Raw genomic sequence first — 18,521 nt, forward strand, 5'->3', positions numbered from 1 at the left:
ATACTAACCCTTTATCAGATATGTCATTTGCAAATATCTTCTTCCATTCCGTTGGTTGCCTCTTAGTTTTGCTGATTGTTTTCTCACTGTGCAGAAGCTTTTTATCTTGATGAGGTCTCAATAGTTCATTTTTGTTTTTGTTTCCCTTGCCAACAGAGACATGTCTAGTAAGAAGTTTGACCTCTGTGGCTGAGGTCAAAGAGGTTGTTGCCTGTTTTATCCTCTAGGATTTTAATGGTTTTCTGTCTTAGATTTAGGTCTTTCATCCATTTTGAGTTTATTTTTGTGTATGGTATAAGAAAGTGGTCCAATTTCATTCTTCTGTATGTCACAGTCTAGTTTTCTCAGCACCATTTGCTGAAAACATTCTTTTTTCATTAGATATTCTTTTCTGCTTTGTCAAAGATTTGTTGGCCATGTATTTGTGGGTCCATTTCTGGGTTCTCTATTCTGTTCCATTGATCTGAGTGTCTGTTTTTGTGCCAGTACCATACAGTCTTGATGATTATAGCTTTGTAATATACCTTGAAGTCAGAATTGTGATGCCTCCAGTTTTGATTTTCTTTTTCAACATTATTTTGGCCATTCGGGGTATTTTCTGGGTCTATACAAATTGTTGGATTCTTTGTAGTAGCTCTGTGAAAAATGCTGGTGCTATTTTGGTAGGGATTGCATTGAATGTGTAGATTGCTTTGGGTAGTATAGATATTTTAACAATATATGTTCTTCAAATCCATGACCATGGAAGGTTTTTCCATTTCTCTGTCTTCTTCAATTTCTTTCATAAGCTTTCTATAGTTTTAAGCACACAGATCTTTTACCTCTTAGGTTAGCTTTATTACTAGGTATTTTATGGTTTTCAGTGCAATTGTAAATGGGATTGTTTCCTTGAATGTATTTTTAATGTATTGTTGGATTCGATTTGGTGCTATCTTGTTGAGAATTTTTGCATCCATGTTCCTCAGGGAAATTGGTCTATAATTCTCCTTTTTTTAAAAAATATTTTAATGTATTCATTCTACGAGGCCAACATTACACTGATTCCAAAACCAGACAAAGACTCCACTAAAAAGGATAATTACAGGGGAGCCTGGGTGGCTCAGTTGGTTAAGTGTCCAACTCAGCTCAGGTCACGATCTCACAGTTTGTGAGTTCAAGTCCTGTGTTGGGCTCTGTGCTGACAGCTCAGAGCCCGGAGCCTGCTTCAGTTTCTGTGTCTCCCTCTCTCTCTGCCCTTTCCCCACTCACACTCTGTCTCTATCTCTCTCAAAAATAAATTAACATTGTTTCCTTGATTTCTCTTTCTGCTGCTTTATTATTGGTGTATAGAAATGCAGTTGATTTCTGTACATTGATTTTATATCCTGCGACTTTGCTGAATTCATGTATCAGTTCTAGCAGTTTTTCGGTGGAGTCTTTCTGACTTTCCACCTAGAGTGTCATGTTGTCCGGTAAGAGTGAAAGTTTGACTTTCTCCGTGTTGATTTGGATGCCTTTTATTTATTTTTTGTTGTCTGATTGCTGAGGCTAGGACTTCCAACAGTATGTTTGTTAAACAACAGCATTAAGAGTGGACATCCCTGTCTTGTTCCTTGCCTTAGGGGGAAAGCTCTCAGTTTTTCCCCATTGAGGATGATATTCCCTGTGAGTCTTTCATAATGGCCTTTACGATGTTGAGGTATGTTTCTTCTATCCCTACTTTCTTAAGTGTTTTTATCAAGAAAAGATGCTGTATTTTGTCAAATTCTTTTTCTGCATCTATTGAGAAGATCATGTGGTTCTTATCCTTTCTTTTATTAATGTGATGTGTCATGTTGATTGATTTGTGGAATTTGAACCAGCCCTGAATCCCAAAAATAAATCCCTCTTGATTGTGGTGAATGTATTGTTTTGATCAATGTATTGATCGTGGTGAATGTATTTTTAATGTATTGTTGGATTCGATTTGGTGCTATCTTGTTGAGAATTTTTGCATCCATGTTCCTCAGGGAAATTGGTCTATAATTCTCCTTTTTTTAAAAAAATATTTTAATGTTAATTTATTTTTGAGAGAGATAGAGACAGAGTGTGAGTGGGGAAAGGGCAGAGAGAGAGGGAGACACAGAAACTGAAGCAGGCTCCGGGCTCTGAGCTGTCAGCACAGAGCCCAACACAGGACTTGAACTCACAAACTGTGAGGTCGTGACCTGAGCTGAGTTGGACACTTAACCAACTGAGCCACCCAGGCTCCCCTGTAATTATCCTTTTTAGTGGAGTCTTTGTCTGGTTTTGGAATCAGTGTAATGTTGGCCTCGTAGAATGAATTTGGAAGTTTTCCTTCCATTTATATTTTTTGGAACAGCTTCAAAAGAATAAGTATTAACTCTTCTTTAAATGTTTGGTAAAATTTCCCTGGGAAGCCATCCAGCCCTGGACTCTTGTTTGTTGGGAGATTTTTTATTACTGATTCAATTTTTACTGGTGATGATTTGTTCAAATTTTCTACTTCTTCCTGTTTCAGTTTTGGTAGTTTATATATTTCTAGGAATTTATCCATTTCCTCTAGATTGCCCAATTTGCTGGCAAATAATTGCTCATAGTATTCTCTTATTGTCGTTTGTATTTCTGGGGTGTTGGTTGTGATCTCTCCTCTTTCATTAATGATTTTATTTATTTGAGTCCTTTACTTTGAGTCCTTTCCTTTTTCTTTTTGATCAATCTGGCTAGGGGATTATCAATTTTGTTAATTCTTTTAAAGAACCAGAGCTTAGTTTCATTGATGTGTTCTACTGTTTCATTTTTTTAATTTCAATATCATTGATTTCTGCTCTAATCTTTATTGTTGCCCTTCTTTGGCTGATTTGGGGCTTTATTTGCTGTTCTTTTCTTGGCTCCTTTAAGTGTAGGGTTAGGTTTTGTATTTGAGATATTTCTTCCTTCTTTAAGAAGGCCTGTATTGCTATATACTTCCTTCTTATGACTACCTTTGCTGCATCCCAAAAGTTTTGGATTGTCGTGTTTTTATTTTCATTGGCTTCCGTGTATTTTTTAATTTCCTCTTTAATTTCTTGATTAACCCATTAATAGGTTGTTCTTTAATCTCCAAGTATTTATTGTCTTTCCAAATTTTTTCCTGTGGTTGATTTTGAGTTTCATAACATTGTGGTCTGAAAACATGCATGGTATGATATCGATCTTTTTGAACTTGTTGAAGGCTGATTTATGTCCCAGTATGTGATCTATTCTGGAGAATATTCTATGTATATTTGAGAAGAATGTGTATTCTCCTGCTTTAGGATGAAATGTTCTGAATATATCTGCTAAGTCCATCCGGTCCAGTGTGTCATTCAAAAACATTATTTCCTTACTGATTTTCTGCTTAGGTGATCTGTCCATTGCTGTAAGTAGGGTGTTAAAGTCCCCTACTATTATGGTATTATAATCAATGAATTTCTTTATGTTTGTGATTAATTGATTATATATTTGGGTGTTTCAAGTTGGGGGCATAAATATTTATAATTATTAGATCTTGGTGAATAGATCCCTTAATTATGATATAATGCCCTTCTTCATCTCTTGTTACAGTCTTTGTTTTAAAATCTAGTTTGTCTAATATAAGCATGGCTATTCTGTCTTTCTTGATGTCCATTAGTATGATAGATGGTTCTCCATCTCCTTACTTTCAATCTGCAGGTGTCTTTAGGTCTAAAATGGGTCTCTTGTAGACAGCATATAGATAGGTCTTTTTTTTTTTTTTTCCATTCTGATGCCCTGTGTCTTTTGATTGGAGCATTTAGTCCATTTACATTCAGAGTGATTAATGAAAGATATGAATTTAGTGCCATTGTGCTACCTGTAAAGTTGGTGTTTCTGGTGATGTTCTCTGGTCCTTTCTAGTCTTTGTTGCTTTTGATCTTTTTAGTTTTGTTTTGTCTTTTTTCTCCATTTAGTGGTCACAAACTCCTTTAGTTTTTGTTTGTCTGGGAAACTCTTATCTCTCCTTCTATTCTGAATGACAGTCTAGATGGATAAAGAATTCTTGGCTGCCTATTTTTCCAATTCAGCACATTGAATATATCCTGCCACTCCTTTCTGGCCTGCCAAGTTTCTGTGGACAAATCTGCTGCAAACCTGATTTGTCATCCCATGTAGGTTAAGGACTATTTTTCCTTTCCTGCTTTCATGATTCTTTCTTTGTCTGTGTGTTTTGAGAATTTGACTGTGTTATGCCTCAGTGATGGTCAGTTTTTGTTGAATCTAATGGGAGTTCTCTGTGCTTCTTGGATTTTGATGTCTATGTCCTTTTCCAGATTAGGACACTTTACAGCTATTATTTGCTCACATAAACCTTCTGCCCCTTTTTCTCTCTCTTCATCTTGTGGGACAGCTATGATATGAATGCTATTCCTCTTTAATAAGTTGCTGAGTTCTCTAAGTCCTGTATTGTGATCTTTTGCCTTTGTTTCCCTCTTTTTTTTTCTGCTTCATTATTTTCCATAATTTTATCTTTTATTTCATTGATTTACTGCTCTGCTTTGTCCATCCTTGCTGTCACAGCATCCATTCAAGATTGCATCTCCGTTATAGCATATTTAATTTCAGCATAACTAGATTTTAGTTCTTTATTCTCAGCAGAAAGGGATTCTCTGGTGTCTTCTATGCTTTTTTCAACTTCAGCTAGTTTTCTTATAATCGTGGCTTTAAATTCTAGTTAGACATCTTATTTATATCTGTGTTGATTAAATCCCTGGATGTCATTTCTTCCTGTTCTTTATTTTGTGGTGAATTCCTCTGTCTTGTCATTTTGGAGGAAGAGAAAACATTAATAAAATAAAAATTAAAATAAAAATTAAAAACACAACAATAAATATTGAATAAAGGAAGATAGATCCTAGGTGTGTTTCAGTCTGCTTGTTGAGAGAAGCTTGATAGAAAAGAGAAAAAAGAGAAAGGAAGAAAAAAAAGTTTAAAATTTTTAAAAATTAAAAAAATTAAATAATAAAATAGAATAAAATAAAATAGAATAATTTTTTAATTTCCTCTTTCTGTATCCGAGAAAGAGAAAGAAAAAAAGAAAACAACATAAGCAAAAGCAGAAGAAAAGAAAATGAACAAACGAGCAAACAGAATGAAACCCAAATGAAGTTACATCCAATTTCCCCTAGAAATGAAACTTTGCAATGCACTATAGTCTACAGACTAAACAGGTGGAAGAGACTGCCTTCTGGAATATGTCTCTGAAAGGCGCAGGTGGGCAGGACTTGGTGTAACAGCTCTGTTCTCTTGGTGGTGGTGCTTAGCTCACTGGGGTCAATCTATGTATGTGTACTACAGGTGAAAATGGCTTCACCCAGCTCTCTAGTCTCTGGCTCAGGAATTTTGTGCCCTCACAGACCTATGATCAAGCATCCCTCCTTTGTCTCAGGCTTCTGTCCACTCCCCACCCTTACCCTGCCTGTGTCCAAGCTGTCTGCCTGCCAAGTGGTACCTCCCTCTAGAGTTTTATCTCAGATGGGGCTGTGTTTCAAAACCCCACACTTCAGAGACCCCCATGGCTTGGACCCACACTGATTCTGTAGGGGAGGGTCTCGCCAAGTAATGCCCTGGAGCTGGCTTGTCCTAGAAAATGTTTGCACAATCACACAGTGGCAGAGGCTTAGAGTTTATGGTAAATTATAACACACAGCTGGCGCCAGGTTTTGCTGCATTCTGGTGTCTTTGTTCTAGTATCAGTAAACATGGCAGTTCTCCAGGTCCACCAGGACTTTGGGCTCTGGGGAAGCCATATGGCCTCTACCAAATGCACTCCAAGCAGAAGAACCACTTCTCCCTTTGTAGCCCTTGGACCCCTCCGACCACCCTGTCTGCTCCTGGGAATTCGTCCTGCTTCCTCAATGGAGCACCACCAAGCACTGAGCTTTAAACCTTCAGACTTTGCACTCCACTGTTTATAGAATCCTTGTGGTATTGAAACCCTTTCCTTTCTCCCCATCAATGGTTTTGGGGAACAGATTTCTCATCCAGTCCCCTGCATTTTCACTCTTTCTTTCTCTTTCTCTAGCTACTTGTGGGAGGAGTGCTTTTCTTGCATGATCCAAATGCACTGCACTCTCCCCCTTTCTCTTTTTTTCTTTGTCCTCTCTTCATGACTCTCCCTACTCTTTGCAGTTTCACAGCCTTTAACTTCCCCAATTCACCTCTCCATACCATGTACCTGCCACATTATCTGGCTTAAATTATGCATATTGTTGCGTTCATCCTCAGATCAATTTCCTGGGTGTTCCAAATGATTTGATGCTGATGAGCTGCATTTCAGGGATGAGACAAGCTTAGGGTCTACTCCGCCATCTTAACTCCCCCTTCCTATTACTTTTTTATTGCTAGGCAACAAATCACCACACACTTAATGGCTTAAAATAGCACATATCTATTGTTTCACAGTTTCTGTGTGTCCAGAGTCCAGGCATGGTATAGCTGGATCCTCTGCTTGGAATCTCATAGCTGTGATCAAGGCGTGAGCTGGACTGCAGAGTCATCTGGAGGCTTGCATGGGGAAGGGCTACTTGCAAGGAAACTAAGATTGTTAATAGAATGCACTTCCTTCTATCCTTATGACTAAGGCCCCAGCTTCTTTCTGGCTGTGTGCTGAAGACCACTTCTAACTCCTAGAGGCTGCCTGCAGTTTATTGCCATGTGGTCTTTTCCAACCTAGCCTACTACCTCACCTCACTAGCCAGCAAGGAGAGTCTTTAGACCAAGTCTGATAGCAAAATGGAGTCTTATGTAATATAACATAATCAGAGGAGTGAGATTCCATCACTTTGTCATATTTTTTTGGTTAGAAGTAATACGTCCCACCCATACTTAAAATTTATGAGTTGACATAAAAATGTGAACACTGGAATGAGGGTATCATGATAAGACACCTTACAGTTTGTCCTCCACACATGCTATGTCATATAAGTCCCTTTACTGCCAATATCCTTAGAAAATGACCCCCTTCGGAAAGGGGCTGCTTACCCGTCAATCTGCCACAGCACAGCACCTCCTCTAGTAGCCATTCAGTGCTCATAAATGAATGAGTGAATGAATACTGCAATGAAGTAGAGTGGTTATGCTTGTAGCAGCTCTGATCCTGGAAGAAAGTAAATAAACCCATGATGAGTGGAATAGTAAGAAAGGTAAGCTGGAAGAAAAAACACTTTAAGGAATATCTAGAAACTAATTAGATCTCCAGTGCTGGACCTGTCCTCTTTGGAAATGAGGTAGACTGTCTTTTGTGTCTAATCTTACTGCTAAGAAGAGACACTGTATATAAAAGTTTATGGTAAATTAGATTATTGTTCAGAAATACTCACTCTCTATCCTATTCTACCTCCATGGACAAAGTGTACTCCCTTGACCCTTGACTTTAAATTTTGCCATGTGACTTGTTTTGATCACTGGAATATTGGTGGGTGTGGTATGGCCAGTGTTTGGAAAGTGTTTGTGCTATTTGGCTCGCTCCTTTTCACTTCTGCCACCATCACAAGAACATGTCTGACTAGCCTTCTGATTACAGAGAAAGATGAAAACTATAGAGCCAAGCTTCCCCAGCCAACCTTCCCAGCTGTCCCCAGCCCAGATAAGCCAGTCTCCAGCTGACCTGCAGATGTGTGATCTAAACAAATGCTTGCTGTTATAGGTCACTGAGATTTTATGGTTGTTTACTATGTAGCAACAGTGAACTTATACAGCATATGAAAGGGAAGCATGACTTGGTTGAAATAAATAATGAACTCTATGATCCTCTTTTGTAGAGGGGGTTAGCATATCATAGTTGGCTAATGAAAAAAATTCATCAGAGATTTAGGAGGTGGGAGGAAAGAAGAGGCCATTTTTCCTGAGAAATCGTCAGTTTCCTCAGACAGCAATTTCATGCAACTTTTTACAAACTCTCACGTTACAAATATGATGGCTTCACAAATATCTCTGTGAACTCACAATTTTTGTTCCACTTTGGGTGGCTAGATTCATGAAGTCCCTTGTACTTCCCCATGAACTCCTGGTTTTCCCACATCAGGCTAAGGTAGATAGTGACTGTTTTTCCAGTTCTCCAGCTGTTGCCTTCCAGACCTTCCTTCCCACTATGTCTCCCCACACCTGTGTAATCCCTATTTTCTACATGAAACTCCTCATTCTTGTATTATCTATATTGCCTCTGTTTTCCTAACTGAAGCCTAACACCGAAGTAAATGGAAATAAACCGTTTGGCAATAATCAGAGCTTTCCAATCAGAACAAATTTTAATATCTTTACCAACTAAATTATTTTCAGATGTAAAAAATTTGTATAAGAAGCAGAGTTTCCAGGATCCATCCCCATAAATGCATACAAACTATATGGCAATTAGCATTTGTGCTTTAAAAAAATTTTTTTTTAATCTTTACTTATTTTTGAGAGAGATACAGAGACAGCGTGAGCAGCGGAGGGGCCGAGAGACAGGAAGACACAGAATCTGAAGCAGCCCAGACTCTGAGCTGTCAAGTCAGAATCCGACATGGGGCTCGAACTCATGGACCGCGAACTCACAGACCACAAGACATGACCTGAGCCAAAGTTGGATGCTTAACCAACTGAGCCACCCAGGCGCACCAGTGTTTGTGCCTTCTTAAGTTATTTTGTTAACATAGTAACAGAGTTTCTACCTTTGTTATTAATTCCAACCAGTAAGTCCAAGTTTTCTTGAAGGGATTTATAATACTTAAGATTTTTTGGAGGAAGGAAGTTGAAAATAATGTTTTTTTCTGTCTCATAAGGAAACATTTTTAATATTTGTTTTACATTATGCTCTGCTATTCTAGCCAGGATTTCTTTTTATGCTTCCTAGTAGGCTTTGCTTTTGTTTGTTTATTTGTTTGTTTGGCTGGTTTGTTTGTTTTGGTTTTGGTTTTTGGTGGAGGGTTGGTTGTTAGCTTTTGTTTTTAACATGGCAGGAACTAGGAGGCAAATGGTCAAAGTGATTGGCTCTCAACATTCATTCCTGGCCAACAACTGGTGTCAGTCAATCATGGTAATCCCATTTCCCTTACCAGGGACTAGCTTAGGAGCAGTGTGTGACACAATTCTGCCTGAGAAGATATATACTGAGGGTTTCAAGAGATGGTTTTCCTACTCTTGAAACTGAGACTCTGGAGAGAATGACCTCCTTTTATCTCCAAATGTTGCCATGTCTGATGTGAGTACTAAATGGCTATAGCTCTCTTGCTGTGACTCTGAAGATGAAAACAACACCAAAGATGGGAAAGCAGAGCAGTGGAAAGAACTGGTCCTTAATGATATTGTTGAGTCCCTGGATCATTGAACCCTGCCTGACGTCTGACTTTCTTCTTCTGTGAGATAAGACATTTGCTTATCATTTAAACTGGTTTGAACGGGGCTCTGAATTTTTCGTACCCAAAAACATGCAAATTCAGAATAGCCCAAATATAGGTTAGGAAGAACTAGAGTTAGTCCATCAATAATGTGTTCTTAGAAAATAAAGTAGAAAGTTTTCTCAAGGGAAAGACAGAATTTACATTTAAGTTAATGAAAGCTAGAGATTAATATTAAAACACAAAACTAAAAACTCAATCATTGGAGACCTCAGGATTCTCCCAGAGTAATGGCAGTCGTCTAAATTCATAGCTCCCTACAAATCTTTCTATAAAGCAAAAGACCAAGAGAACAATTTGCTTATAACCTTTGTCTATAGCATAACTAGAATACAATGAATATTACGAGGTTTATTTGATATGTTATTAGGGAAATGAACAGGAGACCAACAGAATTTGTCCTAGATCCCTTACTAGGCAATGAATTTGGTGGCGGCTATGCAGATGGGAGGGAAATGCAATGAGTTTGTAGAGGTAAGCAAAATATAAATAGCACCAACTAGGATTAAACATTCCTAGAAAACAAGTTCCCCATGCTGAGTGGAAATACTGAGAAATATTGATACTATGTCTATATTGTTCCTTTAAAGTGTAATCAGTTTATTTCCCTGTTTACAAGACCTTTACAAAAAAGATGAATCTTCTTTGCTTGATGACATAGGAGGCTTTCCTGGTCTGGCCTCAGCCTAACTTGCCAGCTCCACTGAACTCTCCATGGACTGTAACACAGGAATTTGGGATCTGACAGACCTGGGATCAATTCTCATTAGCTGGGTGTCCTTGAACAAGCTTACTATAGGTCACTCAGTCTCAATTTCCTCATCTGTGAAATAAGGATAGTAATACCTACCTGTCACGAGGGTTGTATCTAAGTTAAATAATATTAGACATATAGACTTCTTAGCACAGCAGCTGGCACGGTATGAATGCTTATGTGTCGATTCTGATTACTTCCAAACCTGTCAAGTCCTCCTATACTTCTGTGCCTTAGTATGTGCTGTGTCCTCAGTCTAGAGTACTCATACCTTCCTTCTCTGCCCTTCTTTGTTCAGCAAATTGCCTCTCCTCTGTCAAAATCCAAAACTGTTTTCACTTAGCCACAGATTTCACTTTAGCCACACTTAGCTGCTGACACAGTCATGGACACTGTTTCCCCTACATGTCTACTGGCACTTAGCAGGACTCAGTAAATACATGTTAAATGAATGAACTAACAGAGCATTAAAAGACTGACAAGAATGGAAAGAATGATTTATGACAAATTAATTGAAAAATGTGAAATTTAGAGAGTTTTAAAAGGCTGCTAACATTCACTCACATGATCTTAGGCGCTATGCTACAAATGCAGGAACGCATTTCTTTTTATTGTGTTCCCTGCCATGTCTCTTAATTTTTTTATATTTCCTCTTATAGTTCAAAATTTTCCTGATGCACAACCTGAAATTGATATCATCATGAAGACCGATAGAACAAAGGAGAGGTGGAAGAGTGTAATTTTACCAGATGATGTTAACACGAATGAGTCATGGGAAGAAGAAGTGGAAGACCTGGTCACCTGGACCAACACTCTTGATATAAATGTTTTAGATGATTCATCAATTTAGATGATTCCTGAAGCTCCAGGATTTAAAAAATGAACAGCCTCAACCACAGATCAACTTCATGAAGCAACTTTGGAACATGGATTCCATTTTTTTTCAAGTTGGACTCATGCTCTCCAAGTACAAATTAGAAATATAACTACAAATCAGTGAATATGTTGCTTTGAATTTTTTGAGCTCTACTGCATTGTTTGAACCTAAGTTAACCAAATTAGGGATGTTCACTGTGGCATTTCAATCAATGGTATTATGCCCTCAATTGTTAGGCTTCTGGATGCAAGTTTTTGCAGGCAAGGTATGAATCAGGAAGAGGCTGGGTTAGGAGGAGAGCACTCAGGAGCTTCAGAAGCGGGATATTAACCAAATAGAGGGATCTTTACAGTTGTCTACATCTGCCTGGTTTAGTGTCTTGTTTCCTCCATATTCAAAGTATGAGATGTCATCCATCCACCAATGTTCCTCTTATGTTTTCTCCCAGAAAACATGCTTTGTTTCCTCTTTGACCTTAATCAATCATCCCCTCATATTCTCATATCTTTTTTTTTCTCCTTATCTTTTTGCTGCATTGCCTCAACCTGCAAATGTGCTCAGATCTCTCCTGGTTTTTTGTTTACCTTTGACCCTGTGTTTCTACTTCCCTCGACACTATTTTATTCAGGGATACCTGACTGGCTCAGTTGGTGGAGCATGTAACTCTTGACCCTGGGGCTGTAAGTTTGAGCCTCACACTGGGTGTAGAGATTAAAAATAAAATCTTTAAAAAGAAAACAAAAGCAAACATTGTATTATTCATATTTTCTCAGGTTTATTGATTATAGTCTATCATTTGCCATCTTTATTGCTTTGGTTCACTTCACATTGGCATCTCACTGCACAATAAAATCTGCTTTTGCTACATTACTTGATGAAAATTCACTAGGATCACCAAAGACTTCCATATTTCTAAAATTCAATAGCTACTGTATCTTACTGGACCTCTAGGCTATATTCTATATTATTGATCACTTCTGTCTCTTTTTTTAATGTTTATTGCCTCACCTTTGAAGAGGCTTGTTTTGAGGCCTATCCACCTACACACACATCTCTTCCCATAAACACCATAACTCAGTATACATATAAATGTATATATCTATATCTACATATAGATATAGATAGGTAGATAGATAGATAGATAGATAGATGCCTGACCTTGGGTCTAGTTGTTAATAGGTCTCTCCTTCATTTCTAAAGAAACTGATTTTACTTCCTGTGAAAAAATTAAAATGCTGTTATATATACTCTAGTGCCTGGGCACATCCCTGGCTAGCTAAATGTTTTCAAGTCTGCCTGTGATGGTTCAGACTATAAGACCCCAAGTGATTGTAGTGCCTACCACTTTTATTATCCTCCCCAACAGGAACCACAAAATTCTAGCAGCTACCCCAGATTTTCCCCTCCTTTTGTCAACGCCAAAGTACACCCAAGAGCCAATTTAATGATTCCCACCCAACTTGATAACAATTAAGAGTTATTTTTACACCCAATGAAAAGTGCCATTATAGATGGACCATCCTATACCTCAGTGAAATTATAGAATGTAGTTGAAAGATGCATTCTGCTGATGGTCACAATGATGGGGGCTGGGCCTCTGACTCTTCTCTGGTGGTTTTCTAGGAGGACAAACATGTAGATTGTCAACAGGTATACAGTAATCACCAAGAAATTAAACTCAAAAGAACCATGGTAGTCAACCAAAAATATTTCCTTGATATCAGCTGTCATATATTGTATTTTATACTTTCTATTTAATCTCTTTCTTTCAGGACAAAGAAGTTACACTTGCTTGTTGCTTTCTTTTCCTGCTACCAGAAAACGTGGGGGTAAAAGTGGGTGATAGGGAAAGGAAGGGTAGGAAACACATCTTTGGAACAGAGACATTAGTTAGTAGAACAGGATAGTTTTTTTTAAAGTTTATTTATTTATTTTGAGAGAGAAAGTGCAAGTATGCATGAGCAGGGGAAGTGGCACAGAGAGAGAGAATCCCACGCAGGCCCCATGCCATCAGTGCAGAGCCCAACACAGGGCTCAATCCCATGAACTGTGAGATCATGATCTGTGCCAAAACCAAGGGTCAGATGCTCAACTGACTGAGCCACCCAGGCACCCCCAGGATAGTATATTTAATTACCTTCACTATATCTCTGGCCATTCTTTCTGACTCTTCAGTAGGAATCTCCCTTCCATCTCTGGCCCTTGGTAAAAGGTTCCTTTGGGTTCCAGCCCAATGCTCTCCTCTATGCATTTTTCTTGGAAAATGTTGCCACTGTCAAGAGTTTTACCTCCCACGCACATTGTCATTCTCTGAACTTTTTTCTTCCTGCTTAAAAGACATCTTCACTTCAACGTCCCCCATGCATTGGAACCTCAACATGCCCAATTTAAACTCATTTCTCCCCCTCCACCAGACCTCCTTCTGCCTCTTGTGTTTCTTTTTCAGTTAATGGAACAATCAAAAGATAAAAACTTGGGGATCACTACAGACTTCTTTCACTATGGCAGATTGATCACCAGGACTTGGAATATTATCTTTTAGATGTCTCAGATCCATTTTCTCATCCCTGTTCTTACCATCACTTTATATTATGAATCCCTTTAAAAAAATTTTTTTAAGTTTATTTATTTTTGAGAGAGAGACAGAGCATGAGCAGGGGAGGGGCAGAGAGAGAGGGAGATACAGAAACCAAAGCAGACTCCAGGCTCCGAGTTGTCAGCACAGAGCCCAACGTGGGGCTCAAACTCACCAACCATGAGATCATCACCCGAGCCGAAGTCGGACACTCAACCAACTGAGCCACCCAGGTGCCCCGAACTCAAAATACTTCTAATTTCCTTCTAGATTCTTCTTTGACCGTATGTTATTTACTTTGTTTTTAAATTGTTATTTATTTTAAAAGAAGATACCTTTCTACCATTGATTTCTACTGTAATTCATGTGGAAAGAGACTATGCTGTGTATGATTTGAATTTTTTTAAACTTATCGATACTTGTTTAACGGTTCATAGTATAATCTCTCTAAGCACATATTCCATATACATTTGAAAAACATGTATATTCTGCTACTGTTGAATGGATTGTTCTATAAATGTCCATTAGCTGGTTGATTGCGTTGTTCAAGTTTTCTCTACCTTCAGTGATTTTCTGTCTGCTTGTTCTATCAGTAATTGAGACAGATGTGTTGACGTCTCTGAAACCGTGGGTTAGCCTATTTCTACCATCAGTTCTACCACTTTTTGTTTCATGTTTTTTGAATCTATGTTGTTAGGTTTGAAAACATATAAGATTATTTTGTCTTCTTGATGAATGGGTCCATTTATCACGAAATTACCTTCTTTGCTTTGAAATCTACTTTGATAATCATATAGCCAGTCCAGTTTTTCTTTTAATTAATATTAACATGGTATGTCTTTTTCTATTCTTTTTTTTAATCTGTTACAGTTTTACCTATCTCTAGAGTTTTCCAAAAAATTAAATAAGATGTATTATTTAGAACACAGAACATAGTGAATATTTAGTGTCTGTTAGTTACTGTGACTATTGACTATTTCTCTTTATTCAAGGCAGTGAGAACATTTCCTAACATATCAGACTGTGCTCATTGCCCAGCTATAGTTATATTGATATCTTCTATTTTGGGATGTAAATAGAAAAAATATACTGAAAGTACATGAAAGGCAAAATAGAAGTATTTACTTTAAAAAAAAAAAAAACATGACTGGGGCACCTGGGTGGCTCAGTCGGTTAAGCGTCCGACTTCGGCTCAGGTCATGATCTCGCAGTTTGTGAGTTTGGGCCCCGCGTCAAGCTCTGTGCTGACAGCTTGCTCAGAGCCTGGAGCCTGCTTCAGATTCTGTCTCCCTTTCTCTCTGCCCCTCACCCGCTCACACTCTGTCTCTCTGTCAAAAATAAATAAGCATTAAAAAAAATTTTTTTAACAATGCTTGAACCTGTTATGTGCATACTAGCTATGTGACCTTGGGCAAGTTCCTGCATCTTGGTTTCTTAATCAGTCAAGGATGAATAATAATGGCACCAAGTTTTCTATAGTTGTTGAGAAGACCTAATACATCAGTACATTAATATTTGTAAAGTGCTCAGGACGGTACCTAATCCATAATAAGTGCCATGTATGTGTTTGATAAAATAAAAAACACATCTTACTTTACATTACTTTACTTTCTAATGGTGTATGAAAGAAATTAATATTCAGAAAGCCTAATAAATCTGCGGTTTTATGAAATACCCCAGGTAGTTTTGATGGAAACTATCAGTGGGTGACACTTTGGGATACAACATAATTCTAAGATTTATTTCAAATATGGTTAACATGGCACAAGAGGTGCCATTAGGTAATGAGGAGAGTGTCCCTTTATAATGAAGCCGCATGACTAAGTGCAGAGCCTAATTTGGAGAGAGAAACCAAGTCTAAATTTGAGGTCCTATGTGAACATGAATCCCAACCTCATTGTGATAAGCCCAGATGCATACAGAGAAGAGAGGGTAAAAGGAGCAGGAAATTCTATTTTTTGAAAATTTCCTATAATGTTTGGGCTTATGTCCTTAGAACCTTAGAGTTAGGTTTTTAAATTTGCTTAATTGTTTAGACTCCTCTTCCCCTCCAGATGGCGCCAGTTGGCTGCTATTTTCTGTGCAGTAGTCAAGGTGCCTAGAAATGTCAGGCACTGTCTTGTTAGGCTTTTAAAGATTTGCATGGCACATGAACATTTTATAAAAACAGGAATATTTTGCTGTCTCTTCCCAAGAAGATGGTTACTCAGTGCTCAGCAAGGCTTACTAAGAGGAGAATAACCCAGAGCTTACAAATTATGCACATTTGATAAAATCATAGAACCAACCTCCTGGAGAAATCAGTCAGTCCTCACCACTGCCTTCAGGCAGGACCACACAGACACCACCCTCTTGTAGATGAGAATGAGTACAAAGAGAGAACAGAAAAACTCAGTTTTTGTTTAATGACTTCCAGATATCAGTGCATCCACTGAGAGCTGCTTTGCCTCCTACCTGAGGGAGGGAGGAAGTTCTCTAGAGGCTGGCAGAAAGCCAGAAGGCTGCAGGGCCTGTCCTCCCTCTAGACAGCCCTTTGCCTTCTGGCTTCTCACCTACAGGCCATGGTTGTCCCTAAAGAGTAAATGCCAAGCATTATTGGGTGAGGTGGGGGAACCATAGGAGACCCTATCCTGTGTATCTCTGTTTGTCAACAAAGGGTATAAGGAAGCCCAGAATTTGATTATCTTTTTGTTTTGTTTTGTTTTTGGAGTCCCAGAATTCAATTTAAGCCACTATCTCCAGAGGCTGAGATCTAAGTCTTTTCCAAATATTCAATCCCAGGAAGAATAGTCAATATTCACCTTCCAAGAGGGAGTTCTTTTTGGCTAATCTGATTCCCAGATGCAAAAGCATAAACCCACTTGACTTGAGGTTTTCATCATAAAAGATGGCGAACAGCTGGCTTTCATTTTCTCAACAGTATCCCTTAATAGATCTGAAAGCTAATTTTAAGTATTCCATACTCTCCTACTATTTGTACTAACCAAGCCCAGCCTTTTTTGCTTTATGTCATGATTTGAATGTCCAAACCCTCTTTCTGACTCTTCACCTCACTTTTAAGTTCTAGAGACCAGACTAGAATTCAAATGAAAAGTGATCACTCTAATGACCAAGGATAATTATATTTGCAAGTTGAATTCTGTTTCAACAATACAGTTGTGATATCCAATCTGATCTCCTGAGGCTTTTTATGTGTCTCAACAACTCGCTCATGTTAACGATGCTCTACTGATAGAGACAAGTGTTTTCTCTAGAGAAAAAGTCATAGATACCAGATGTGTCCACAAGCTGCTATCCATTTGAAGTCAAACTACATAATTAAGATACTGTTCTGGTTAAGTGTATATATAATAACTAATTTATCAAAAGTCTTAAACCTCAATCTATGTCACCAATAAAGGCTATTAATAAGCTATTACTTTGACGTTCAAAAATGTTCAGATTATAACTGAGTTCTCATATTGTGTGACCGCTAGAAGTACACTTTTTTCCACATTCAGCTATGAATAACAGAAAACCTATGGAGGATTAAAGAAATAGAGATTTTTCCTCACAGAACAAGGAGCCCTGACTGGGAAGTTACTGGCATCGGTCCAGGTAGTTATGCAATGATGCTATCAAAGACCAAGCTTTTTGTGTATTTCCACTCTGACATTTTTATTAGAGTATTGACTTTTGCCCTCAGACCTTTTGCTTCATGATTACAATATAGCTGCTAAAGCTCCAGACTTCACCCCTGTGGTTCACCTCTGTGTGGAAGAAGGAGAGAAAAGGAAAAAGGAGTGATACTGGCTGCTAGTCCTCTGTTCCAGAGCAAATGGTTACCTCAGAGAGATTCAATGTCTTCAGTTCTAGAAACCAAAACTGCTAGCAAATGTAAAGTCAGTTCTGCTAATAATAGAATTTATCCTTACATTCATTGTTTTCATTCATTGCTGATTCAGTTGGTAGTTTTCAGTATCTTTTGCCGCATTTTAAAATGCATTTAATAATTGATAGGGGAGAGAATAGATATATATAATTATATACATACATATATATATATAATTATATACATACATATATATATATGTATATCAATTTGTATTTTATATTTTTATACTTGCAAAAATGTCCAGCTCACTTTGAAGCAGTGGGGGCTCCTGGGTGGCCCAGTCAATTGGGCATCCGACTTTGGCTCAGGTCACGATCTCGCCATTCTGGAGTTCCTGGAGCCTGTTTCAGATTCTCTGTCTTCTTTGCTCTCTCTGCCCTCCCCCACTCATGCTCTGTCTCTTTTTCTCAAAAATAAATAAACATTAAAAAAATTTAAAAAAAAGAAATCTGATTTGTACAAAGAGAGAACCAGAAAAGCTCAAGAATTCTTTTTTACCTTTAATTATGTTAATTTTGTCAAAAAAGTTAAAAGAGAACCTTTTCTCTTTTTTTTAAGAATTTTTTTACATTCATTTATTTTGAGAGACAGAGACAGCGTGAGCAGGGGAGGGGCAGAGAGAGAGAGAGAGAGGGAGACACAGAATCAGAAGCAGGCTCCAGGCTCTGAGCTGTCAGCACAGAGCCTGATGCGGGGCTTGAACCCACGAACCGTGAGATCATGACCTGAGCTGAAGTCGGACGCTCAACCGACTGAGCCACCCAGATGCCCCAAAAGAGAATCTTTTCAAAGAATATGTAAAGAATGTTCAGACTCTCAAGATAGCTACATGGAAATGAATGTTTATTTACCTTACAAAGAAGCAAAACCCTGGAACATGCTACCTTGTTTTGGTCAGAGCATCTAAAAGATACCCTATCTCACTTTGCCAGAAATAGTAAACACACGATTCCTACTAAGGTGAAAGATTTGGAAATGGAGAAAAAAAGTCTGAATTTTACCAAACAGGTTGGGAAATTCAGATCCAAATAGATACAATCTTCCAAATT

General features: G+C 38.1%; 1 protein-coding gene across 3 annotated transcripts in view; it reads left to right on the forward strand.

Moving 5' to 3' along the window:
- UBE2U (ubiquitin conjugating enzyme E2 U) overlaps nucleotides 1–16,997 on the forward strand; it is a 62,913-nt gene extending 45,916 nt beyond the window's left edge. For 2 of the 3 annotated variants that reach the window (XM_015081935.3, XM_027058997.2), the window contains one exon: nucleotides 10,806–16,997. In XM_015081935.3, the coding sequence (XP_014937421.1) occupies nucleotides 10,806–10,996 (191 nt within the window). In that variant the 3' untranslated portion in view covers nucleotides 10,997–16,997. The remainder of the gene's footprint in view (nucleotides 1–10,805) is intronic. The other variant, XR_008294926.1, reaches the window with a different exon arrangement.
- The last annotated feature ends 1,524 nt before the right edge of the window (nucleotides 16,998–18,521 follow it).

The sequence above is a fragment of the Acinonyx jubatus genome, chromosome C1 (genome assembly GCF_027475565.1).
Source record: "Acinonyx jubatus isolate Ajub_Pintada_27869175 chromosome C1, VMU_Ajub_asm_v1.0, whole genome shotgun sequence".
In the NCBI taxonomy this organism is placed as follows: Eukaryota; Metazoa; Chordata; class Mammalia; order Carnivora; family Felidae; genus Acinonyx; species Acinonyx jubatus.